Source organism: Budorcas taxicolor, chromosome 7 (genome assembly GCF_023091745.1).
Source record: "Budorcas taxicolor isolate Tak-1 chromosome 7, Takin1.1, whole genome shotgun sequence".
Classification (NCBI taxonomy): domain Eukaryota; kingdom Metazoa; phylum Chordata; class Mammalia; order Artiodactyla; family Bovidae; genus Budorcas; species Budorcas taxicolor.
The window spans coordinates 15,260,776-15,285,958 of NC_068916.1; the positions used below are offsets into that span (position 1 = coordinate 15,260,776).

General features: G+C 52.2%; 1 protein-coding gene across 5 annotated transcripts in view; it reads left to right on the top strand.

Annotated features, from left to right (window-relative positions):
- The first annotated feature begins 210 nt into the window (after nt 1-210).
- DNM2 (dynamin 2) overlaps nt 211-25,183 on the top strand; it is an 88,259-nt gene continuing 63,286 nt past the window's right edge. For 3 of the 5 annotated variants that reach the window (XM_052643761.1, XM_052643763.1, XM_052643764.1), the window contains exon 1: nt 212-436. In XM_052643761.1, coding sequence (XP_052499721.1) covers nt 276-436 — 161 coding nt within the window. In that variant the 5' untranslated portion in view covers nt 212-275. Of the gene's footprint in view, nt 437-25,183 lie in introns of all 5 variants that reach the window. The other 2 variants (XM_052643765.1, XM_052643762.1) reach the window with 1 other exon arrangement.

Here is a 25,183-nt window from a genome sequence, read left to right on the forward strand (position 1 = left end):
CATTGGTTTGTGTGCAGAAGTGACAGCCCAGCCGGCCAATCGGAGTTAGTGCGAGGATTTTTGGCGCAGCCCCAGGGCTCCGGCGGGAGGTCGGTCGGGTCGGGTGTCGCTTGAGAACCGGATGAGGCGGCGACCGTGAGGCCGAGCCGGGAGCGGGCGTCGCGCCGAGGCCCGGGCGGGCGGGGAGCAACGGCCGCGGACGCCGCGGGGCCGCGTCGTTGAGGGACAGGGGCGGGCGAGGAGCGCGGGTCGCTCGGGCCGGGGCCACCGGCGCCATGGGCAACCGCGGGATGGAAGAGCTGATCCCGCTGGTCAACAAGCTGCAGGATGCCTTCAGTTCCATCGGCCAGAGCTGCCACCTGGACCTGCCGCAGATAGCCGTGGTGGGCGGCCAGAGCGCCGGCAAGAGCTCTGTGCTCGAGAACTTCGTGGGCCGGTGAGCGAGCTCGGTGGCGACGGCGGGCGGGCGGCGGCCTACGGCGCGGAGGGCGGACTGGGAATGGCGCGCCCTGCGCCGCCGGCGTAACTGCGGCGCTTGCGTGCCCGCGACCGGGACGGGGACAGGGGGGCGGGCCCTGTGGGACGCCCTGAGTGGAGGGCTCCCTGTAGGGGCTGGGGAGCCGGCCCAGACCTAAGGGGTGTCCCACGCGCTGGGGGGCGTGGGCCAGGAAGTGCAGTGCAAGACCTCTGACTCTCTGGCCCCCAGCTCTAGTGGGTGAATTCTACCATCTGGTTGTCTGTCTGTCCTGAACCTGTCTCCTGGATATTTACTGGGCCGATCCCCGTGGTCTGGCCGGCTGCTCATTGATTTGGAGCAGTTCCTGTCGTCTGGCTTGCTGTCTCTCTGTCCTGGATAGGCTTCCCCGCCACCACCATTTGGCTGTCCATCTGTCCAGGACCGCAGGGCAGCCCCCTGCTGCCTGGCTAGCTAGCCAGAAGGCCCTGTCCTGTCTGATTGCCCATCCGTGCCCCTCACAGACTTAGCTCTTCCTCTGTTGGGTTACCCAGCTGGCCTGTGCTGTCTGACTGGCTGGCTGGACCCTGGGAGACCCTGTGGTCTGGCTCTTCTGGGCTGCCTCTTCAACTTGGTGCCTGGCGAACGCTGGCTCTTCGCTTCCAAGTGGATCCTTTGGTCTTTGTGTCATGGTGCCAGTCCTTCTTGTCTCCCTGACCCCACTTCTGGGCAGGGGATGAGAGGAGCTTGCAGAAGAGAAGGGGGCTGAAGGGTGAGACTTGAACTCCTCTCCTCTGAATTGGAAGTAGGACCCTGGGGGGCAGACTTTCTCCAGGAGTCTTTCCTGGCCCATGTCAGGTTGCCTGCAGGGCCCTGGAACATGGGGACCAGCCCCCAAGCCAAAGCCTGCATGGTGGCGATCCTCCTTGGATCCTGAGAGGAACTTCTGGCCCGATCAGGCTGCAGTGGCAAAAGCTTGGATATAGCCTTCCCTGGGAAGCCCTGAGAAGTTTCAGTTTGCCCATCTGTCCAGTGGACAAATTCCACTCTGGGCTGTTTCCAGGATTCACAAAGCTAATGGAGGAGAATGGGCCCTGTGGCCACTGAGGGTGGTTACCTCTCCCCTCTCCTCCCCCCACCTCTTTTCCTTCTGCCTCCCAGATGGGGGGCCACTTCTCCATTCTGGGAAGGACTCCATTTGCGACTGCGGCTGCCAGATGATAACGTCATGGCGGTTGGTAGTTTACTCGTGAAGTCCTGTGTCTGACTCTTTGTCACCCCATGGACTGTAGCCCACCAGGCCTTCTGGTCCATGGTATTTCCCAAGCAAGAATACTGGAATGGGTTAGCATTTCTTCCTCCAGGGGATCGTCCTGACCCAGGGATTGAACATGTGTCTCCTGCATTGCTGGCAGATTCTTTACCGCTCAGCCAGCAGGGAAGCCCTGGTAACGTCATAGTCATCATCATGTTCATATTGTTGTTGTTATCAGTGTTAAAGAGGTTCATCCAGCAGCCCCCAAGCTGACTTCTCTCTTGGTTCAGCTCAGAAAAGACTTGCTGTTTGCCCAAGGCCACCAGGCTGGCGCTCAGTGGAGCCCAGCTGGGTGCCCAGCCCCGCCCCGCCTTCACAGTGACCTAGGGTTTTGCTCCCAGCGGCATGAATTTCCTCCTTTGCTGCTGTGTCCCTGGCGAAATGCCCTCTTTCTACTGTGGCGGAAAGGTGTGGACTTGGGATCAGCCCAGCCTGGGTCCCCTGCTTGGCCATCCTCCTGCCTACCCAGGCTTCCGGTGGGTGTCTGCAAAGCTCTGTCTGTTTCATCTGCCTCGTGACCTTGCACAGGTTGTTTGACCTCTCTGAGCCTCAGTTTTCCCACCAGAAAAAGGGCTAATGGACCCTTAACAGGACTTGCAAGGATGCAGTGACACGGTGTGTTAAAAGTGCTTACTTAGCATAGTGCCTGGCACCTAGTGGGTCTCCTTGGAGGGTGCTGTTGCTCACTAGGCTGGTTCCGTCGTGGGTGTGTGTATGCTTAGTTGCTCAGTCGTGTCAACTCTTTGTGAGTCTGGACTGTAGCCCTCAGGCTTCTCTGTCAGTGGGATTTCCCAGGCCAGAATACTGGAGTGGGTTGCTATTTCTTTCTCCAGGGGATCTTCCCTACCCAGGGATCAACCCTAGGTCTCCTGCTTTGCAGGTGGGTTCTTCACTGGCTGAGCCACCAGGGAAGCCCCGGTTCCTTTCATATCAATAACCAAAGCTAGTCAGAATTAAAGTGCTCTGAAGTTACACATTGGACTTTACTGAAGCCTCATGAGGCTGGCACTGCTATGATCCCATTTTCTAGAGCAGAAAACTGAGGCCCAAAGAGCTGAGCATTCTTACAAGAGGTTGTTCAGTGAAGGATCAAGGTCTCTGGGTTGGGGAAACCCAGGGTCTCTCTCCCATGCCCACCTCTCATCGATCCCTCTGTCCCTCACTGTTCCCTCCCAGCCACCCTGGAACCTGGTGACTGCCAGCTGCTACCAAGCTGGGTCCTGTGGCAACCTCCTCCTGAGCCTGCAGAGTGGCATCCGTCATTATGGGCATTGACTCAGGGCTTGAGAACCAAAGCTGTGAAAAGGCCTCTCTTTGGATAGGGGGTTCTCAAACGAAGCCAACTTTTTTTTACTGATGGAGCGTTGGTAAGGCTCCTCAGCTAAAAGCCCTGACACAGGCGGATGGCAAGCAGGCCTCGCTTCAGTCCCCCTGGCTGCTGCTTTCTGTGACTGTGGCTGAACTGTGCTGCAGCCAGGGGCCCCTTTCCTCCTGTGTGCATTAGACCCGTGCAGAGCATCTCCTGGCTGGTTTCAAGGGACAGACAGGAGAGCACATCTTCAGGCTCTGTGTGCCTAGAGCGTGGCTGCTCCTTTTGCTTGCCTCCTCCCAGTGGATTTTTTAAGATCGTGGTCTGAGTGAGAATAGACCTGTTAGCTCAGCTTGGGAGACAAGCAAGAGAGGGAGGCAGAGGTCAAGTCCTCCAGCTCAGAGTCTTGATCCTGTGAGTCTTTGCTTCTGAGCCTCAGTCTCCCCAGCTGGGGAATGGGGCTATTCACAGTGTCTACTCATGGGCCCCATGCAGGCCACCAGGCTGGGTATGCTTCACCTCTTAAGGCATTGAGGGCGGAGTGAGGATTTAAAATCTCTTAACAAAATTTTTTTTAATTAATTAAAATTTTTATTTATTTATTTTTGGTTGCCCTGGGTCTTCATTGCTGTGTGTGGACTTTCTCTAGTTGTGGCGAGCCGGGGCTGCTCTTCATTGTGGTGCACGGACTTCTTTTTGTGGTGGCTTCTCTTATTGTTGAGCACAGGCTCAGTAGTTGTGGTGTGGGCTCTGCTGTCCCCTGTAGGCAACTGTGTAGAATCCTTCCAGACCAGGGATCGAACCTGTGTCCCCTGCATTGGCAGACAGATTCTTAACCACTGGACTGCCAGGAAAGTCTGAATTTACAGTTTTAAATGGAGGGTCAGGGAAGGCCCACGTGGGAAGGTGACATTTGAGCAGAGACGTAAGGAGGTAAGGGAGGACTCACCAGTGTAATCTGCAGGAAGAGCATCCAGGCTGTGGGAATGACTGCTGCAAAGGCCCTGAGGTGGGAGAGTGCTGAGCACAGTGGGAGAGGAGAGGAGATGAGCTTAGTGGGATACTGGGGTGGGGTGGGGTGCACGCCACGTGGAGCCCTGGGGGCCAGGGATTGCTCTGGGGAGAGGGAGTGCTGCCAGCCATACTGTTCGGATACCTGGTCCTGGGCAAGCTGTGGGCCCTCACCTTTGATTTCCAATGTTGCCTTGATAATGTAGTGCCTATAAGCACATGTGGGCCTGGTGCCATTTTTCTTGTAACAAGGAGTAGCTGCCCACAGGTGCAACCGTTTCCAGCTGCATTTCCATTCGATCTTGGGTGATGGATCCCTGCAGGGAGACATAACTGTACCAAGAGGCCACCCTTGGTACACACAGTGGGTGGCAGGTGAATGCATGTCAGATGAATGTTGGTTCACTCTCCAGCCAGACTGAAGGCTGTGTGCATGGTTTGCCCTTTGGACTGGTTTGTCCCTTAACAGATCTTGGGGGTTCAGAGATGCTTGAAAATGACAGCTGCTGTTTCCAAGGCCCTTCCTTTTGGGCAAAACCAAAGTGCTTTTGCCTGTGTGGTCTGTAGTAACCAGGCCAGCTGGATCAGGGAGAGTCCCAAGGCACCCGTGGGAAGGTGGCCGTCCATCAGCTGAAAAACCTCACTTCTTGGCCTCAGTTTCCTTGTCTGGAAAATGGGGATCGTGTGGTCCCTCTCTCCTGGGAACAGGCTTGAGATTTCAAACGAGCTAATCCTTGGGAAAATAATAGACTGGTGCCATTTTGTACAGTCCTGGGTCGGGACTCTCAAAGATCAGTTGTTAATTTCTCTTTTCTGAAAGAAAAGGAATTCATGGTTATGTTTTTAATACAAGTAATGCGTCTTTTTAGCACAGCCACTTATTAAACCTCTATCAATGTAGTTTGAGCTGTGGGGATGAGTTAGAACCAGCTGGCAAACCAGGTCCTGAAATGCTAGTGCGAGCCTGTTCCTGCCATTTCTAAGTGGGAATGGTGACTGTGAGCAAGTACTTGGCCGTGAGAGTTTCTTAACGTTCGTTCCGTGTATGATGGTGGGAAGTCGGGAGCAGAAAGGCCCAGCAGTAGCCAATTGACTCCTAGTCAATGTGTCCAGACACAACCCACTGCAAAACAGCTACTCAGAGCGATCTAGAAGAGGATTTAATGACCCAGAAGGAAAGAGTGAGGGGAGAAGGGGGCGGCAGAGGATGAGATGGTTGGATGGCATCACCGACTCAATGGACGTGAATTAGAGGAAACTCTAGGAGATAGTGAAGGACAGGGAAGCCTGGCAGGCTACAGTCCGTGGGGTTGCAAAGAGTTGGTCACAACTTACACAACAACAGCAACAACAACAAGTGCGTGGGACCTATTAAGGCCCAGACCAAGTGGACGTGCACCCCGTCTTACTCCAGACAGTGGTATTTTCATAGTAAAAAGCCTGGGAAATTGTACAGCTCCGAACCCTACCTGTGGGTTGTCTCCCCACGTGATTGTTGGTTCTTTTTTGCTCTTTGGGGGTTATGTTTATCACCGGGAAGACAGATTTCTCCAGAACTCAGCTGTGGGCTGCTCAAATGCTCTTCAGAGTTATTTGTCTGGGATAATGGCCCTCGCTAGGTACATGGGTTGAAATTCCCTGGTGATGAGTCTGGTTGATGGTGAGTGAGGACAGAAGGTGGCCTCTCGGACGGTTCTAGATTCGGAGTTTTGAAAGGTAGGGCGAGTGGAAGGGGCTGGGTGCAGCACAGAGCCCGGGGTCTCTTTGGTGTGTGCATTTGGCTCAGAGACCCATCTGCCAAGCTTTTGCCCGATTTGAATGAAAATGCCTGAAATTACAGGCCCCTCCACAGCAGGAAAAAAATGGGGACATCAGCTAACCCTTAATTTACTGGGGTTGCTAACCGCATGCTGTAATTAAGCCCTTATTGTGTGAAAGCTTCGGAAAAACGCAAGCCAATAATGAGATATTTATAGGCCATTAGCAACGATCTGAATAAAGAAAAAAAATCGCCCTGCCTCCAAAGCAAAATGACACTGGGGAGAAAAGACTCCTCCTTCCCGGTGTGTCTGTTGTTTCTGTTAGTACTGGCAGCGAGGTGCCTGCGAGATGCTGGCGATTTCTCCCTTTGCAGTCATCCTCACCTTGAACAGGGAGCGAGGAGGCCCTTCCGGTTTCACCTGCTGCTGGGTGTTCGTGACCTGGGAAAGGCTGGTGTTGGTGAAGAATCACTGGGTGCCGGGCCCAGGGACTTAGGTCTACAGTCTGACTGCATGGTCTCAGAGTCCTGAGGGGCAGATACTCTTCGCATCCCTGCTTTACAGGTGGGGAAACTGAGGCCTGAGAAGGGAATCAGTTTGAAGTCACACAGGGAGGAGGCAGGAGTGGGGCCTGAGGCAGGCTTGCCTCCTTCGGAGCCCACTGCCCAGTAGGGTTGGCAAGGTGTGGTCATGGCTTTTGACAATCCAGTCATTAGTGGACGCTACGATGCTTGGTCAGGGTCGGGCTGGGTTGTCGAATGGAATGACTTCTGGTTTTGGGGATCTTTGGAGGCTATCAGCCATGTGTCTGACAGCTCGCGGGGTGCTGGGGACCCAATGGGGACCGAGATGGACAGAGCCCAGCAGAATGGTTAAATTAGCAGCCACATTCTAAAGATAAAGAAGTAACAAGGAAAATGATAGAGAGTGAGAGAGTGGCTGAGCAGGGGCTGCGTCAGATGAGGAGGCTGGGATGGGCCCTGCCGTGGAGCCAGCCCCTGAAGACCCCTGGGAAGGTGTCCCAGGCAGAGGGCTCCGCAGGTGCCTCCCTCAGATGTGGAAAGGGGACTGAGTTGAAGGCAAGACCACTGGGCACATGCTGCTGCTGCTGCTAAGTCGCTTCAGTCGTGTCCGACTCTGCGACCCCAGAGACGGCAGCCCACCAGGCTCCCCCGTCCCTGGGATCCTCCAGGCAAGAACACTGGAGTGGGTTGCCGTTTCCTTCTCCAACTGGGCACATGAGGGTCAGGAAACTGCCTGTCAGATGTCTGCTTTTCCTGAATTTTAATTGTAAGAATAGAACACTGAAGACCACATTCTCAGAAAAAGGGAAACCCTGACACAGGAGGAAGAATACACTGCCCACTCCGTCCCTCCCTTCCAGCTCCACAGGGGAACGCCATTGTCAGCTTGGGGTACATCCTGCCAGACTCCTCTCTTGTTTACATACCAGTGGACGTGCTGGTACTTAGACAAAATCCGCAGCGCTGTTTGGGGTTGCTCCTTTTTCAGGCACGTCTTCTTTCCAGAACTGGGACTACCCTGTTTATATCTTTCAGTAGCTTGTTTCCCATCGCTCAGTGCATCGTAGCGGTCCTTCCCTGTTGGAATGTTTGTAACTCTGCTTAGAGCTTCCTGACCTCCCTAGAAGGGAGAGGATGAAGGCGGGGGGCCAGCGGGAGTCACTGCAGCCGTGCCGATGAGAGAGGACAGCGCTGTCATGAGTGCTGTTTGTCACAATCCAGGCGGGGACCTGGGCACAGTCACCTCACCCGCTTCGAGGCCAAGGCTTGATCTCTGTTTCCTGGTGGGGAAACTGAGTCACCGAGGTTTGCCCCAGTGGCCAGAGCCCAGAGGCTCGAGCTTCATGTGAGTCCCCTTCCCCCAAGGCCTGCTTGCCCGTATCTAGAGTAGTGTCCTCACCCCTGGCTTTGTTGGACCCTCCAACCCCCCTTTTCCCCTCGGTTCGGTCTGTACAAGGTCCAGTTTCCATTCCTTCTGCACAGCATTTGTACTTCACAGTGGCCTCAGAAGTGTCTAGTACAAGGCCAAGTTTCGAGGAATAATCCGAGCCCTCGTGGGGTCCCTGCAGTGCCTGCCGGGATGTCCAGTGCCTGGGCTCAGCTGCCCGAGTTGCCTCCCTTGGGGGAGATGGGAGCACGGCTCTGTTCTTCCTCTTGCACTGAATGGACTTTCTCTGCCCTTGGCGCACTCGGCGTGGGCCAGGCACTGTGTTCTGTTGCTACGGCACCTCAGCTTGGCCCCATTTTACAGATGAGGCAGTTGAAGGCCTGGAAATGGGGCAGGCCAAGGAAGGACAGAAGAACCCTGTCCTTCCCCACTTGTTCACTCTACACATATCTGTTCTCAGTGGAGAGTGGTGCCCCCATGGTGAGCGGCAGAGTCTGGGTTTGAATGGGGATGTCACAGTAAGTGAGGCCCCAGGGGTCCTTCTGCAGGGAGGCACTTCTCGGTGAGGAGTGGAGGCAGAGGCCCCTTAGGGAGCCTTGGCGTTGGAACGGTGGTCAGGGAGTACTTCTTAGAGGAGGCAGTAGGTCTCTCTGCCTAGACAGGTAAATAGAGACCTTTGTGCCCATCCTGCCTGGCTTGGGCCCTGGCTCAAAGCTCAGGGCTTGTTTTCCACAGGGCACTCTCCTGTCTTGTTCACGGCTGCGTAATACTCCATAGTTGGTGATTGATGCTCAGGCTGCTTCTGTTCACCCACTCCCAGAATTTGCATGTGGACAGGGGCACCTGTGTAGGACATGGGAGAGGAGCGTGTGGGGAGACTGATGGCCAGGCCTGGGTGTGGAGGCCAGGATGCCTCCCCCCAGCTGCTCCCCTGGGTTGGATGAGAGGACTTGGGATTGACCAGAGAGTCCTGCCTGAGCCCCCGCAGCAGTGTGCCCTCAGCCCTCTTCACCCCTCCCAACCCTTCCACAGCCCAGATCGCTGCCCTGGTCCCCTGGCACCTGACCCTCTGCCACAGCATCCAGATGGCACCTGTGAACACCCGAGTCTGGGCATGTCCCTCTTCTGCCCTCTGTGGCTCCCATCTCACTTGGGGTAAAAGTCCAGGTCCTCCACTTGCCCCCAACACCTCTTCACCCCCGCTTCTCCCACTCTCCCCCAAGCTCACCCTAGCAGCCACATGGCCTCTTGTTTGCCCCTCAACCGCCCCCCCACCCCCAGGGTTAGGCCTACCCAGGGCCTTTCCCTTCTTTCCTCTACGTCTCCTCTTGGTCCAGAGTTCTCCACGTCCTGCTCCTCTTTTCTTGGGTGGATCCTTGCTCAGACCTCACCTCCCTGAGAGGCTGGCCCTGACCTACCCCAGTCGCTCGACTGCCTGCCTCGACACGGTTCCTTCAGAGCTCTTACTGGGGCCTGCAGTGGTTTCGTGGTTTTGTCTCCTCACATTGCAGACAGCAGGTCCCCTGGGGCAGGGATCTCTGACTGGCATAGAGTTGGAGCACAAATATTTGTTGCATGAATGTCCCTCCAAACCAGAATTGGATTAGCTTCTCTGCACAGATGTTCACTGAGAAGGAGCCCGAGGACAGCCCTGGGACTTACCTGTGGGGGCTCACAGCCTGCCTGTGACGTGTGGGACCTAGAACAGAAGAGGGGTTTGGGGTGCTCGGGGGGACAGAAGCACGTGTATCCCCTTACAAGGAGGGCTCTGGTTTGCAGAGTAATAACAGGGCTAAGGTGGCAGGGCCAGCCAGGCATGGCTATCTCTCTGGACTGACTTCCTAGCCATGAAATGGGGCCAAGCTGCCCCCCGTCTCTGAGCCAGGGAGGTGGGAACTAAGACTCAGCAGTTTCCAGTGAGCCACCCCCTCCGACTCTTGCTTCCTGCTTGGGTGCCTGGCGGCCCTGGCGGGAGCGGGTCCCCCTTAGTCCAGGCGCTGGCATCTTCTCACAGCAGGACCCCAAGGTTTGAAGGAGGTTTCCCTTGGCTCAGATGGTAGAGAATCTGCTAGCAGTGCAGGAGACCCAAGTTCAATTCCCGGGTCTGGAAAATCCCCTGGAGAAGGGAATGGCTACTCACTCCAGTATATTGGCCTGGAGAATTCCAAGGACAGAGTAGCCTGTGGGCTACAGTTCATGGGGTCCCAAAAGAGTTGTACACAACTGAGTGCCTAACACTTTCCCCACCCCCACCCCCCTTCCCATTCTTGATCCAAGTGCCTGCTTGGATCAAGAACCAAGGAAAAGAAGCCGCTGGAGTCTGGCAGCCCCATGAGTGTCTGTGCCAGATGCCCAGTGCCAGACCCCTCCCGACACCCCCTGAAAACTCCCAGGGGGATTCCAGTCACGTGCTGGAGCACAGGGGAGAACCGTTGCTGTTTGTCACTGGAGACCTTCTCTGGCTAAACTTGAACCTGCCCAGACCACAGACCCAGAGGTTGTGGACAAGTGGGCATCAGACCTATCCAGCGGCCAGTGACACCCTCACACCCATGGAAGAGGTGGAGGCGCCCTGAAGACTCTGCCCCATGACACATTTTCCCAGCGATAAGAGTCTGTAGGGACTCGCAGGCCGGCAGGCAAGTCTGCAGAGCAGGCAAGAACAGTCCCAGCTGGGGTCACACCCGCCTGCTGGATGATACGGCCTGGCACGGCTGGCCAGCCCTGGAGGAAGCCCCACGCTGGGTGTGGGACAAGCCTCTTCTGTCCTAGCCATAGGGCCTCTGTCTTCCGTGCTGATGGCCAGGACCCTTCTGGAGGGTCACAGTCCACCCTTGGCTAGAAAGCCCCCGGTAGGCCCTGCAGCCAGTGGCTTGGAGGATGATACCCTCAGATGGTTCTTTTTTGGATGGTGGGGCAGTGGAGACCCAGCAGGGATCTATGAATCAAGATCGGGGGCTGTGAGCCACAGACTGAGCTCAGGGGAGGCTGCCAGTGGTTTGGGCTGACACGTCTCCTGTCTTGCAACACTTATTTCCCCTCGTCTCAGCGGAAGCCCTTTATACGGAAATGGGCCCGGCAGCTTCTGCTCTGGTGGCACCGTCTGTCACAGGTCACCAGGGAGCTCAGAGCGGGCCACTTTCTGAGGTGGGGAGGCCCCACCTGGAATTCCCTCGGGCAAAAGGATGTCCTGGCCTGATTTTTAATTACCAGGGTTCTTGGACTGTTTTACTTGTGAAATATGATTCTCTCCTATAGGAAGAATAAGGCAGGGGCTCCTATTGATTGCCCTTTGCTTGGAACCACCTTCATCAGTTTGTGGCTCTTGCCAGATACTTTTTCATTATTTTTATGTGTGAGTGTCCCTGATTCCACCCCCACCCCACCCCACCCCCTTAAATGCCACAATTAAGTCTATCTTGGTTTTCTTTCTTTCTTTTTTTTTTTTTGGTGCCTGGTCCTGGGGCTTGCAGGATCTTAGCTTCTGACCAGGGATTGAACCCAGGCCCCCGCACAGAAAGCGCTAAGCTCTAACCACTGGACCAGCAGGGGATTCCCAAGTCTGTCTTTGATAGTCCAAAATCTCACCAGAATGTATCCCCTCATCCCAAGCTCTTTGCTACTCAGTGTCTCAAGAGGTTTTTGCCTTGGTTTTGTTTTTAAAGGAATTTTTCATTTTGGAATAATTTTAGATTTACAGAAAATAAGTAAGCTTTAAATGTACAGAAATTGTGAGGCTAGTACAGAGAGCTTCCATATACTCTTCACCCATCTTTCCCTAATGTTAAACCTCTTACCTTGGTGTGATAACATTTCTCACAACTAAGAAGTTAACCTTGGAACTTCCCTTGTGGTCCAGTGGTTAAGAATCCGCCTTCTGATGCAGGGGACACAAGTTCAGTCCCTGGTCAGGGAGCTTAATCCCACATGCCTCATAGTCAGAAAACCAGAACATAAACACTCTTGTAACATTCAATAAAAGACTTTAAGAATCGTTAAAAAAAAAAAAAATAGTGCACCTTCCAGCTGATTCAAAGTTGTGCAGTGATCAGTATTATCTAACTTCAGAACATTTTCTTACCTCCCCCCCGCCAAAAAAAAAAAAACAGCAGAAAAACTGTGTGCTCATTGAACGGTCGTTCTCCACTCCCAATTCTTGGCAACTGCTCCTCTACTTTCTGTGAATTTGCCTGCTTTGGACATTTCTGTCAATGAGTCATGCACTCTGTAGCTGTTTGTGGCTGGCTTCTTTCACTTTGCATTAATATGTTCAGGGTTCTTCCTTATTGTAGCGTCTGTCAGAACTCCATTCCTTTTTAATGGCTGCTTAATATTCCACTCTATGCTTACACCACTTTGTGTTTTCCAGTTCTGAGTTGATGGACATTTGGGTCGTTTCTACCTTTTGGCTAATAGGAATTGTGTTCTACTAAACATTTTCGTACAGATTTTGGGGGGCACATATGCGTTCCTTTCTTCTTGGTTTGTACCTAGGAGTGGAAGTGCTGAGTCATACGGTAATCTTGAGAAACCCCTAAACAGTTTTCCACAGTGCCTGCATCATTCTGCATACTTACCAGCACTGTAGGAGGTTCAGATTTCTCCACAGCCTCGTCAGCGCTTGGTATTATCGGCTTCCTAGTGGGTGTGAAGTGGTTTTTTGCTCATAGGTGGTTTTTTTTCTCATTTCCCTGGTGAGTTTCTCATGTGCTTATTGGCCATTTGTAAATCTTCTTTGCAGATATCTCTATTCACATCCTTTGTCATACTTTTAAGTTATTTGTCTTTTTATTATTGATGTGTAAAAATTCTTTACATCTGGTGTCAAAATGAGACCTTCTGACATAAATGATTTGCAGATATTTTCTCCCATTATGCGGGTTGGTTTTTCACTGTCTTGTGCCCTTTGAAGCAGAAAAGTTTTAAATTTTGATGAAATCCTGTCCTTTTTCCTTTTATGGATTTATTTGACTGGGTTGGATCTTAATCGCATCCCGTGGGCTCAGTAGTTGCGGCTGTTGGGCTCTAGAGTGGGATCTTAATTCCCCGACCAGGGATGGAACCTCCGTCCCCTGCATTGGATGGTGGCCTCTTAACCACTGAACGACCAAGGAAGTCCCCTATCTTTTTTTTTTTTCTTTTGTCACTTATGCTTTTGGTATCATACCCAAGAAGCCATTGACTAATCCATGAAGATTTAGTCCATATTTTCTTTTAAATATTTTGTAGTTGTAGTGCTTCCATCTAGATTTCTGATCCATTTTGAGTTAACTTTTGTATATGGTGTAGGGTAGAAGTCGGATATTCTTTTGCTTGTAGCTATTAATAGTTGTCCTAGCACCAGTTGTTGAAAAGAACATTCTTTACTCATTGAATATTTCTGGCGCCTTGGGTTCAAAATCATTTGGCCATTAGGAGTTCCCTGGTGGTCTAGTGGGTAGGCCCTGGGGCTTTCTCCGCTGTGGCCCTGGGTTCAATCCCTGGTCGGGGAACTTAGATCCCCTAAGCTGCACAGTGCACAGCCAAAAAAAAGAGAAAGCTCAGTTGACCGTAAATGCAGAGTCCAGAGTATATTTCTGGACTCTCAAATCTATTCTGTTGCTATCTCTGTCTCCCCTACTGCCAGGACTACACAGTCTTCATTTCTGGACCTTTGTAATAAGTTGTGAAATGGACAAGTGTGAGTCTTACAGCTTTGTTCTTTTTTCAAGCTTGTTTTGGCTAGTCTGTGTCCCTTGCATTTCCATGTGAATTTTAAGCTCAGCTTACTCATTATTGCAAAAAATGCTGTTGACGTTTTGAGGATTTTATTGAATCTCCAGGTCAATCCGGGGAGTATTGCCATCTTAACAATATTAAGTCTTCCACTGGGGAGGGATAAATTAGGAAACTGGGATTAGCATATACACACTACTATATTTAAAGTGAAAGGAGAAAGGGTTAGTCGCTCAGTAGTGTCCCACTGTTTGTGACCCCATGGACTGCAGCCCACCAGGCTTCTCTGTCCATGGAATTCTGGCAAGAATACTGGAGTGGATAGCCATTTCCTTCTCCAGGGGATCTTCCTGACCCAGGGATTGAACCAGGGTCTCCTGTATTGCAGGCAGATAAGACAGATAACTAATAAGGACCTACTGTTTAGCACAGGGACGCCTACTCAGTATTCTGTAGTAACCTATATGGGAAAAGGATCTAAAAAAGAATGAATATATGTATAACTGATGCATTTTGCTACACATTTGAAACTAACACAACATTGTAAATCAACTATACTCCAATTAAAAACAAAAAAAAAGTCTTCCAGTCTGTGAACACAGGCTGTGTCTCCATTTATTTAGGACTTTAATTTCTGTCAACAGTATATTTTAGTTTTCAGTGTAGAAGTTTCATGCTTCTTTTGTTAAATTTATCCCTAAGTACTTAATTTTTTTCAGGCTGTTAAATGGAATTTCCCCCTTCATTTCATTTTCAGATTGTTCACTGCTGGTGTGTAATAATATGACTGATTTTTGTATATTGATGTTGCATCCTGCAACCTTGCTGAACTCATTTATCTTTTTTTTTTTAAGTTTTAAGATTCCTCTACATATTCTGTAGGCATGATCATGTCATCTGTGAATGGTTTTCCTTCTTCTTTTGAAAGCCCTCTTTTTCAGCCTGGCTGCTCTGGCTGGACAGCCCCCATACGATGTTGAGCAGAAGTGAGAGTGGGCATCTTTGTTTTGCTCCTGATCTTTGTGGGAAAGCTTTCAGTCTTTCACTGTTAAGTATGACATTAGCTGTGGGTTTTGTGTAGATATATCTGTCCTTTATTAAGATGAGAAGAAGAGGAAAGTCGCTCAGTCATGTCCGACTCTTTGCAACCCCATGGACTATACAGTCCATGGAATTCTCCAGGCCGGAATGCTGGAGTGGGTAGCCTTTCCCTTCTCCAGGGGATCTTCCCAACCGAGGGATCGAACCCAGGTCTCCCGCATTACAGGCAGATTCTTTACCAGCTGAGCCACCAGGGAAACCCATTAAGATGAGGACGTTCCCTTCTATTCCTAGTTTGTTGAGTGTCTTTTTCACGAAAGGGTGTTGAATTTTGCCAAATGCTTTTTCTGCATCTGTTGAGATAATTGTATAGTTTTGTCGTTTATTCTGTTAATGTGGTGAAATTTGAAAAAATGATAATGTTCCTCTGCTTACTTTTGGCTGAACTGGGTTTTCGCTGCTGTGCAGGCTTTTCTGTGGTTGCAGCGAGTGGGCCATGGGGAGAGCTACCCTCTGGACGCGTGCTTGGGCTTCTCACTGCGGCGCCTTCTCTTTTGAAACCCGGGCTCCTGGGCTCAGGTTTCAGTAGTTCCAGCTCCCTGGCTCTAGAGCACAGCCCCAGTAGTTGTGGCATGTGCGTTTAGTTGCTCCGAGGCATGTGGAATCTTCCTGGACTAGGCATTGAACCCATGTTTCCTACATTGGCAGGTGGATTCTTTACCACTGAGCCATCAGGGAAGCCCAATATGGTGTATTACATTGATTCATTTTTCCGTTTGTACTAACACTGCATTCCTGGAATAAATCTCACTTGACTATGGCATATTTTTTTTTTAATGTTTATTTATTTGGCTGCATCAGGTCTTAGTTATGGCATATGGGATCTAGTTCTCTGACTAGGGATCAAACCCAGGCCCCCTGCTTTAGAAGGTCGGTATCTTAGCCACTGGACCACCAGGGAAGTCCCTATGGCGTATTTTTTTATGTTACTGGATTTAGTTTGCTAGTGTTTTGTTGTGGATTTTCTTGAATGTCTTTATTCATAAGAGATACTGATTTGTGGTTTTCTTGTGATATTTTTGTCTAGCTTTGATATCAGGGTAATGCTACCCTCATAGAATGAGCTAGGAGGTGTTTCTATTCGGGGGAAAAGTTTGTGAAAGATTGGTATTAATTCTTTACATGTTTGTGAGAGTTGACCAGTAAAGCTGTTTGAGTCAGGCCTTTCTTTGTGGGTAGGTTTTTGCTTTACTTGTTATGGGTCTATTCAGATTTCTTTCTTCATTTTTTGGGGGGGTTGCAATGTGGGGCACGTGGATCTTAGTTCCGCAAACCAGGATTGAAACCATGCTCCTTGCTGTGGAAGCATGGAGTCAACCACTGGCCCTCCAGGGATCTTTCTTCTTTCTAAAAACAAATTTTAAAATGGTTTTTAGTTAGGAAAAAGTTGCTAAAGCTTTGTTGAGGTATAATTGACATGTACAAAATTGCAGTCTTCTCCTTTAACGTCAGTTCAGTCGCTCAGTCATGTCCGACTCTGCGACCCCATGAATCGCAGCACGCCAGGCCTCCCTGTGCATCACCAACTCCCGGAGTTCAGTCAGACTCACGTCCATCGAGTCGGTGATGCCATCCAGCCATCCCATCCTCGGTCGTCCCCGTCTGCCTCTATCTATACATTCCCTCTGTGTACTGCTTCAGCTGTGCTCTACAGGATTTCTGATGTTGTGCTTTCATTTTCATTCATCGCAAAGTATTTTCTAATTCCCTTTGTGGTTTCTTCTTTGACTCACTGGCTATTTAGGAATATATGGTTTAGTTTCCATGTATTTGTGAATTTCCCAGACTTTCCTGCTGTTACTTTTTTCAGACTTGCTGCCAGTATGGTCACAAAACATACTTTGTATGATTTCATTCAGGCCTTTCACAGTTACTCAGTATCGTTTTATGACCTCAAATGTGGCCTATCCTGGAAAACCTATTCCAGGTGCCCTTGATAAGAAGGTGGATTGTGCTCTTGTGGGTGGAGTGCTCTATACATGCCTTGAGGTCTTGTTGGTTTATGGTGGCGGTTGTTGGTTTATGGTGGTGGAGCTTACATTTTCTTATTTCCTCAGCCATCCTTTGTCCAGTGATTTTTTTCTGTTTTTGTTTTTTTGTTTTGGCCTTGCCTCATAGCATCTTAGTTTCCCGGCTGGGGATCGAACCCGTGCCCTGCTCAGTGAAAGCCCAGAGTCCTAACCACTGGACCACCAGCAAAAGTGAAAGTGGTGGTCGTTTAGTCATATCCTACTCATTGCGACCCCATGGGCTGTAACCTCTGTTCATGGGATTCTCCACGCAAGAATACTGGAGTGGGTAGCCATTCCCTTCTCCAGGGGGATCTTCCTGACCCAGGGATTGAACCCGGGTCTGCCACTTTGCAGGCACATTCTTTACCATCTGAGCCACCAGGGAATCCCTGGACTACCAGGGGAGTCCATTACTGAAGGTGGGGAGTTGACGTCTCCAGCTGTTGTCATTGACTTGGCTGTTTTTCCCTTACTCTGTGCTGTCTTTACAGCTGTGTAGTATTCCTCGGTCTCACTAAATCCAGTCACTCTCTTGCATGAGGTTTTTTTTCCTGCCTTAATTGCAATATAGTTGATTTACAATGTGTTAATTTCAGGTGTACAGCATAGTGATTCAGTTATATACACAGAATATACAAAAAGAATGTAGTGTTCTTTTGTAGATTCTTTTCCGTGAAAGGTTATTATAAGATGTTGAAAATAGTTCTGTGTTCTATACAGTAGGTCTGTTATTTATTTTATATATAGTAGTATGGATATGTTAATCCCAACCTCCTAATTTATCTTCCCCCTCCCACCCCTCTATCCTGTTTGGTAATCATGAGTGTGTTTTCTGCACACGCTTTTAGGTCGTTTCTTGTTTTCTCCGCCTTGGAGGTCGACAGATTTGTGCGTCTGCTAGGCTAAGGGCTGATCCCTGGAAGGGGGCTGCTGTCCTGAAAAGAGGGCAGGCTTAGAATCTTCTTGCCAGAGACCTTCTGGGAGTGCTAGGGGGTGACATCCCCCTCCATCCCCATCCCTTTGTGAACGATCCTGTGGAACAGGGCCCCACGTGTGCCAGGCACTGGGCTTCATGTGACTCGTCTTTCTAGTCCTGCCTGCCAACGACCTGATGGGCCAGGCACTGTTCTTTATGCTTATTTTATTGTTTAGTTGCTAAATCGTGTCCAACTCTTTTGCGACCCCATAGACTGTAGTCTGCCAGGCTGCTCTGTCCATGGGATTCTCCAGGCAAGAATACTGGTGCAGGCAGGGCCTTGTGGGCTGTGAGGAGGAGGACATTGATTCTTTTCCAGGTGTGCAGGAACCTACAGGTGGTTTTTCTGTTTGTTTTAATCTGGCTGTGCTGATTAAGTTGCAGCACGAGGGATCTTTAATTGTGGCATGTAGGATCTGGTTCCCTGACCATGGATCGGACCCGGGCTCCCCTGTGTTGGGTGGGTGGAGTCTTAGCCGCTGAACCACCGGGGAAGTCCCTCTAGGTGAGTTTTAAGCGTGTGCAGCATGATCTGGCCTGTGGTTTGAAAAACCCTCTTTGCCTGCTGCCTGAGAACATCAGGGATGGCCCGGGAGACGGGCGCAGGGATGTGACTGTGACCTTGGGGACTTAGTCTAAGGATGTTGGGACTGAGCAGAGAGAAGGGGCGCATCTGTGTATGTCGAAGTCAGGATTTGCTGAGAAGCGGGCTCTAGGGAGTGGGAAAGAGACCACCTGGGGAAGGGCGGGAAGGCCTCCCTGTTTTGTGTGATACTGTGCTCCTGCTCTGCCTTGGCCGGTTCCTCAGTGTGACACCCCATCACGCTGGGAGGTGAGGGAGCAGCATGCTCATCCCCAGAGGCCAGTCGTCTACCCTCTTGCTCTTTTATTTTGTTGTTGAATAATTTTATTTATTTATTTGTCTGTGCTGGGTCTTAGTCACTGCACGGGCTCTTCTCTAGTTGTAGTCAACAGGGGGTTGCTTTCTAGTTGTGTGTAGGCTTCTCATTGCGATGAGAAGCTTCTCACGGCTTCTGCTGCTGCAGAGCCCAGGCCCTAGGGCTCAGCAGTTGTGGCACATGGGCTCGGTTCCTCTGCAGCATGTGCGATCTTCTCGGACCCGGGATCAAACCCCCGTCCCCTGCACTGGGAGGCGGATTCTCCACCACTGAGCCACCGGGGAAGCCCCACCTTCTTGCTTGAAGGAAGCCTTCGAGGAGGATGGTTCTGGAATGCCGGGAATGGGGTGGGGCGCTGCCCTGCCTTCCTTTCCATGTATTTACCAGCACTCTGCCCCTCTGGGTGGTAGCCATCTGCAGAGCTAGAAATCCCACGTGGCTGACCCCCGCCCCAGGGGCTACAGTTTCGCAGGAGCACCCAGTACCTCCATCGCACCTGCGCTGTCTCCTCCCACCCCTGCCACATCCCATTTTGCAGATGACACAAAGCCTAGGAAGTGAGTGACCTTGCTGGCAAGGTCATACAGGTCAGGCCCCACTGCTGCAGTGTAGAGTGGCCAGGAGGTGTCAGAGGGCCCCCTACGAGGTGGAGTTGAGAGCTCGGTTTTCCAGTTACTCGTGGTTTCCTCATCACCTTTAAAAATGCGGCTTGGGTGACCATTGGCTTTGGAGCCTCACTACAACTGAAAAGTTACAAATTAGAATGGCCATCCAGGTTAGGACTTGGCGCGTTTACTGCTGTGGCCCAGGTTCAGTGCACGGTTGGGGTACTAAGATTCCGCAAGCCTCGTGGTGTGGCCAAAAAAAACTTACAAATTCATATTTGCTTGTTATAATGTTGTTCGTTGTTCAGTCACTAAGTTGTGACTCTTTGCAACCCCATGGACTGCAGCACGCCAGGCTCCCCTGTCATTCACCATCTTCCAACTCCCCCTCCCGTTGGAGATGCCATCCAACCGTTTCATCTTCTGTTGGCCCCTTCTCCTGCCTTCAATATTTCCCAGCATCAGGATCTTTTCCAGTGAGTCGGCTCTTCGCATCAGATGGCTGAAGTATTGGAGCTTCAGCATCAGTGCTTCCAATGAATATTCAGGACTGATTTCCTTTAGGGTGGACTGGTTGGATCTCCTTGCAGTTCAAGGGACTCTCAAGAGTCTTCTCCAGCATTAGCACAGTTCAGAAAATTATAAAATGGGGTTTCCTGGTGATTCAGTGGTTAAGACTCCATGCTCCCAATGCAGGTGGCACAGGTTCGAGCCTCGGTTAGGGAACTAAGATCCTGTATGCCTCATAGCACAGCCAAAAAGAAAAAGTGACAAAACACCAAAATCCAAACGGCATCGGAGATTATAACATTGATGGTCTTCCATTCTCACTCTGTCGGCGACCTCCATTAAGACCTCAGGGTGTCTCCGTCATGCTTAGTGTCTGTACACAGGCAGAAAGAAAAAAATTGGAGCGCACAAACTGTCTGCCCATCGCACTTTGCTTTTAGTGATGTGGCCTGGATTGCTCCCTGGGACGGTTCCAAGGCTGATTTAGCCAATTCCCTGCTGATGGGCCTCGAGGTGGTTGATGGGCTCACTCCAGAAAGCACTGCCGCAGGGAGTAGCCGTTCTTGCACACCCGCTCAGGAAAACCCGAGGGCCAGGACAGGGGCTGTCAGAAGAGGACAGTCAGGCCTCTCAGGGAGGTGACATCTGAGTTGAGTCCTGAGTGACCAGAGGAAGCCAGGATTGTGGACACACTGTGGAGGGGGAGTTGGAAGTCATTCCCGGCGGAGAATGAGCGTGTGCAGAGGTCCTGAGGCAGGCATTGCTTTGGCCTGCTTGCTCTGCTTTACCACCAGTGTGGCCAGAAGGAGTGAGCGAGGTCAAGGTGGGGGTGAGGGCAGAGAAGGATGGGATGATTGCTCAGGGCTTGGAGGCTACTGTGGGGCCGGGGGGTGTGCTTTGAGCAAAGGTGGGATGTGATCTGACTCATACTGTGTTGAGTTTTTCTTTGTTGTTGATGTTGTTCGGTCGCTAAGTTGTGCCTGACTCTTTGAGATCCTGTGGACTGCAGCGTGCCAGGCCTCCCTGTCCTTCCCTATCTCCCAGAGTTTGCTCAAACTCATGTCCATTGAGTTGGTGATGCCACCCAGCTATCTTGTCTTCTGGCGCCCGCTTCTCCTCCTGCCTTCAGTCTTTCCCAGCATCAGGGTCTTTTCCAATGAGTAGGCTCTTCAAATCAGGTGGCCAAGTATTGGATCTTCGGCTTCAGCATCAGTCCTTCCAATGAATATTCAGGATTGATTTCCTAGTGAGAACTCTTGTAGACCTTTCAATCTACCTTACCTCACTTGACAGATGAAGAAACTGAGGTACACAGGTATGACCTGACCTGCACAGGTTGTCTGGAGTGGAAGTGGCCTCATCTGGATGCTAACCGGGGGCTGAGAGGCCCAGTGCCTGGGCCGCTCGGCCCCGTGGGCTGCTTCCTGCCTTTGCCCCTGGCCTGGCCATGTGGGCACAGAGCAGGTGACCACATGGCTGAGTGCCAGGGGCGGGGCTGCCCCTAGAACCTGCAGGATTCCTGAACAGGGAGGAGCCTGCTGGGAATATTGTGAAGGGTGGCACCTGGGAGTGAGATTGTGAAAGCCAGTGAGGGTGTCCACAACCTGTCCCATTGTCCCATTGCCATCTGAACTCAGCCTCCTTACCTGTACGATGGCAGGTTTGGACCTTCATGCTGTAAACACTGGTCCCCTGCCTCATGATGGGCTCTGTGCCTCGGAGCTGGGGAGAGACTAGGGAATGTGCCAGATGGAGGACCTTTGCCCCACGAAGCTGCAGGGCAGCTTCTGAAGGGCAGTGGGTGGGAAGGGACAGACCACAACCATGTGGGCAAATCAGCAAGCTGGAAGGAGGCAGTTATGAGTAGAAATAAGAATTGAGCAGGATGGTGGGTGATGCAGGGGGAGCTGCTTCGTATTGGTGGTGGAGCAGGGAGGAGAGAGGCCTGGAGTTGCCAGCTGACCTTGTGAAGGCTGCAGGGAGAGGATTCCAGGTCCATGGAGCGGCCAGTGCAAAGGCCCTGAGGTGCACTGTGCCTGGTGGGCTTGGTGAACATGGAGGAGGCCAAGTGGCAGGAACCAAGTGAGCGCGGGGATGATAGGAGGAGGTGAGGGCAGCAGGGTGACTGGGAAGATGATGCCAGGAAAGTCCCATGGGCTGTAAGAAGGACTTGGACACTTTTGCCCCCCTTGGCCATGGTCTGTGGCCTGCGGGGTCTTCATTCCCCAACCAGGGATCAAACCCATGTTCCTTGCAGTGGAAGCACGGAGTCTTAACCACTGGACCATTAGGGAAGTCCCCAGGACCTGGACTTATAACCTGAGTGAGGTAGGAGTCCTGGGAGGGCTCCGAACAGAGGGGGGGTCATGCCTAACTTGGTGTCCACAGGTGGCCCATGGCTGCTCTGGGAAGAACAGAGTGTAGGGTTGAGGGTGGGCAGGGGAGAGGCAGCCACTGGTGGGCCAGGCAGAAGGCCTCGGATATGGAGGGAAAGGGGCCCATTCAGGCTCCATTCGGAGGTGGAGCCAACAGAACTTGCCTCCGGGCGGGGTGGGAGATGAGAGGCAGGAGGGGTCCTGTGGTCTGAGTCAGGGGTGTAACCACACTGCCTGCCCCTTGGGTTGACCAGAACACACAGTGGCACCTGCCTTGGGACACTGAGGGCAGGCGGGTGACCGATGGTTACTGTTGGCTGGCATCGGGAGGGGACATGGGCGAGTCAGGGAGCAGGGCTGGGACCGCTGGGGTGTGCACAGACTGGATGCTATACCCTTGGAGACTATATAGCCTTGGAGTTGTGATGACCTCTGTTTCTGTTCTAGTAATACCTCAAAGAGGCCCCCTGGGTGGGTGAGGGGGGGTTACTAGGGGCTCTGCCTCATTGGTGTCCCACCCAGGTTCCCCTCCTGATTCTGCTGCTTCCTTTCTGAGTTACCTGGGTAGGTCCTGAAACAGAGGCTTAGTCTACCTACCTGTGAAATGGGAGTATCGGCCCTGACATCGTTCAGGTTTGTTGTTGTTTAGTCTCTCGGTTGTGTCTGACTCTTTGCACCCTATGGACTGTAGCCCTCCAGGATCTTCTGTCCATGGGATTTCCCAGGTAAGAATAAGGGAGTGGGTTGCCATTTCCTCCTCCAGGGAATCTTCCTGACCCAGGAATCAAACCCATTGCAGGCAAATTCTTTTCTGTATGAGGCACCAGGGAATCCCAGAGGGTTTACTGAGATGTTGCTCAGAATGGATTAGAGCTGGGCTGGGTGGGCAGCCCAGGGTTCCCTGTATGAGAGCCTGAGAGAGGGAGTTGGTATTACTCTGGCACGTGGGGCTCCAAGCCAGGAGCTCTTCCTGTGTCTGGCATTGGGCTGATGTCTCCCAGCCACACTGAGGCTTAGGGTGACCCCATGAGGATTTTTAAAAAATTTTTTTTTTGGCTATACCTTGCAGCATGCAGAACTTCTCAGACCAGGGATCAGACCCACGTCCCCTGCAGTGGAAGCGTGGAGTCTTAACACCTGAACCAGCAGGGAAATCCAGCCTGGGGAGGATTTGATTATGAGGGAGGGATGGATCCCAGTCTGGGCCCTTGCCTGGGCCCTCACAGGCTCTGGATTCGGGCTGGTTCATCCACTGCTAGCTTCTGTGTTTGCCCTCTCTGGGGGTCCTCTTGGTTTCCATTGTTCCGTGTCTTCACCCTTCTGGGGGTGGGGAGAGGGGTGGAAGTCAAAGGGCTGCAGGAGAGGCCTTGCGTTCCCTTCAGAAGTGAACACACAGCCGGGCTTCTGAGTGGCCCACGGCTCCTCCTGCTGCTGTGCCTTTCCCTCTCAGCCCCCACTGCCTTTCCAAGAGCCCGCGGCACCTTCTAGGGAGAGGCGGCCTGTCCCAGAGACCGAGGCTCCAAGAAGGTGTCGTGACTCGCCCCAGGTCATGTACCCTGGCGATGGGTGGTGTCCTTCCATCCCATGGACAGCAGGACCAGTGCCCAGGGAGGACAGAGTCTTGCCCAGGGTGGGAGCAGATCTGGGCGTTGAACCCAGGTTGTCTGGCTCCAGAGTCCATTCAGCATCGCATGAGCACCTGCTTTATGACAGGGCTTCCCAAGTGGCTCCGTGGTAGAGAATCCACCTGTCAAACAGGAGATGCTGGTCTGATTGCTGCATCGGGAAGATCCCTAGGAGAAGGAAATGGCAACCCACTCCAGTATTCTTGCCTGGAGAATCCCAGGGACTGAAGAGCCCGGCGGGGCTACAGTCCGTGGCATCTGGAAGAGTCAGACTCCCCTGAGTGACTAAACGACAACAGCTGTGTGACAGGCACTGTTCTAGGTGCTGTGGACCCAGTGGTGACCAGTCTAGGTGAAGTGTTGTCCCAACACAGTCCTGGCCCTTTGCTGGAGGCCCTGTTGGTGGGAGTGGGAAGCGGAGGGTGTGCATTTGGGAGAGAGAAGTGCAATCCGCTGCACCTGCAGAGCCTGAGTGGAAAGGTTTCCTGGCAGAGGGAACAAAGGCTTGGAGGCCAGAAGCACAGGGGAGAATCTAATGGCTGAGGGGAGAGGGGCTCAGCTGAAAGGGGGCGGTCCTGGGGGGGATGGGCAGGTGAGGGACCCTGTCAAACCTGTGATCAGTCATGTGACCTCTGCAGGAGGAAGGCTTGGAGGCCCAGGCCTCTGTTTGAGGAGGATAACCACGGTCAGACGCCTGGGGCCAGGGCTGGGCCCAGTGGATTAGAGGACAGAGATGGTGCTGAAACTATCAGAGTTAACATTTGTTGGAGGGCTTCCCTGGTGGCTCAGTGGTAAAGAATCTACCTGCACTGTAGGAGATGCAGGTTTGATCCCTAAAGCAGGAGGATTCCCCTGGAGAAGGAAATGGCAACCCACTCCAGTATTCTTACCTGGAGGATCCCATGGACAGAGGAGCCTGGTGGGCTACTGTCCATGGTGTCGCCAAAGAGTAGGACATGGCTGAGCGACTAAACAACACTTATTGAGCACCTTCTGTGTACTAGAATAAACTCCAGATCCTGTTCTGGGGAGCTGACATGGGGAGGCAGACAGGAAGCAGATAAGTGGCATGTGAAGTGTTTGTGCTTTGGAAGACGGTTGGGGGGTTGGGGGCGCTTGGACCTGTGAACGAGAATGGGAGAAATCTCCCCAGGGAGGTATCGTTTGCGCCAGAGCTGCAGGGAGCGAGTCATGGGCGGAGGAGGAGCCTGCGTGTCTGGTACCCAGCTGCCCTCTGGGATGAGTGGGATTTTCCCATTGCGCATGCATGCCCAGCCGCCGAGTCGTGTCCAACTCTTTTGCGACCCCATGGACTGTAGCCCATGAGGCTCCTCTGTCCATGGGGTTTTCCAGGGAAGAATACTGGAGCAGGTTGTCATTTCCTTCTCCAGGGAATCTTCCTGACCCAGTGAAGGAAGCTGCATCTCTTACGTCTCCTGGATTGGCAGGAGGTTCTTTCCCCATTACTAACTAGGAAACCCAAATCAGAGAGCCTGGGAAGCCCGCCCAAGGTCACACAGTACGAAGGGCAGCCTGGGGCACTGTGGCCCTTGCAGCAACAGGGAAGAGAGAGGAGGGGCATGAACTCATACTTTGAATTAGGGG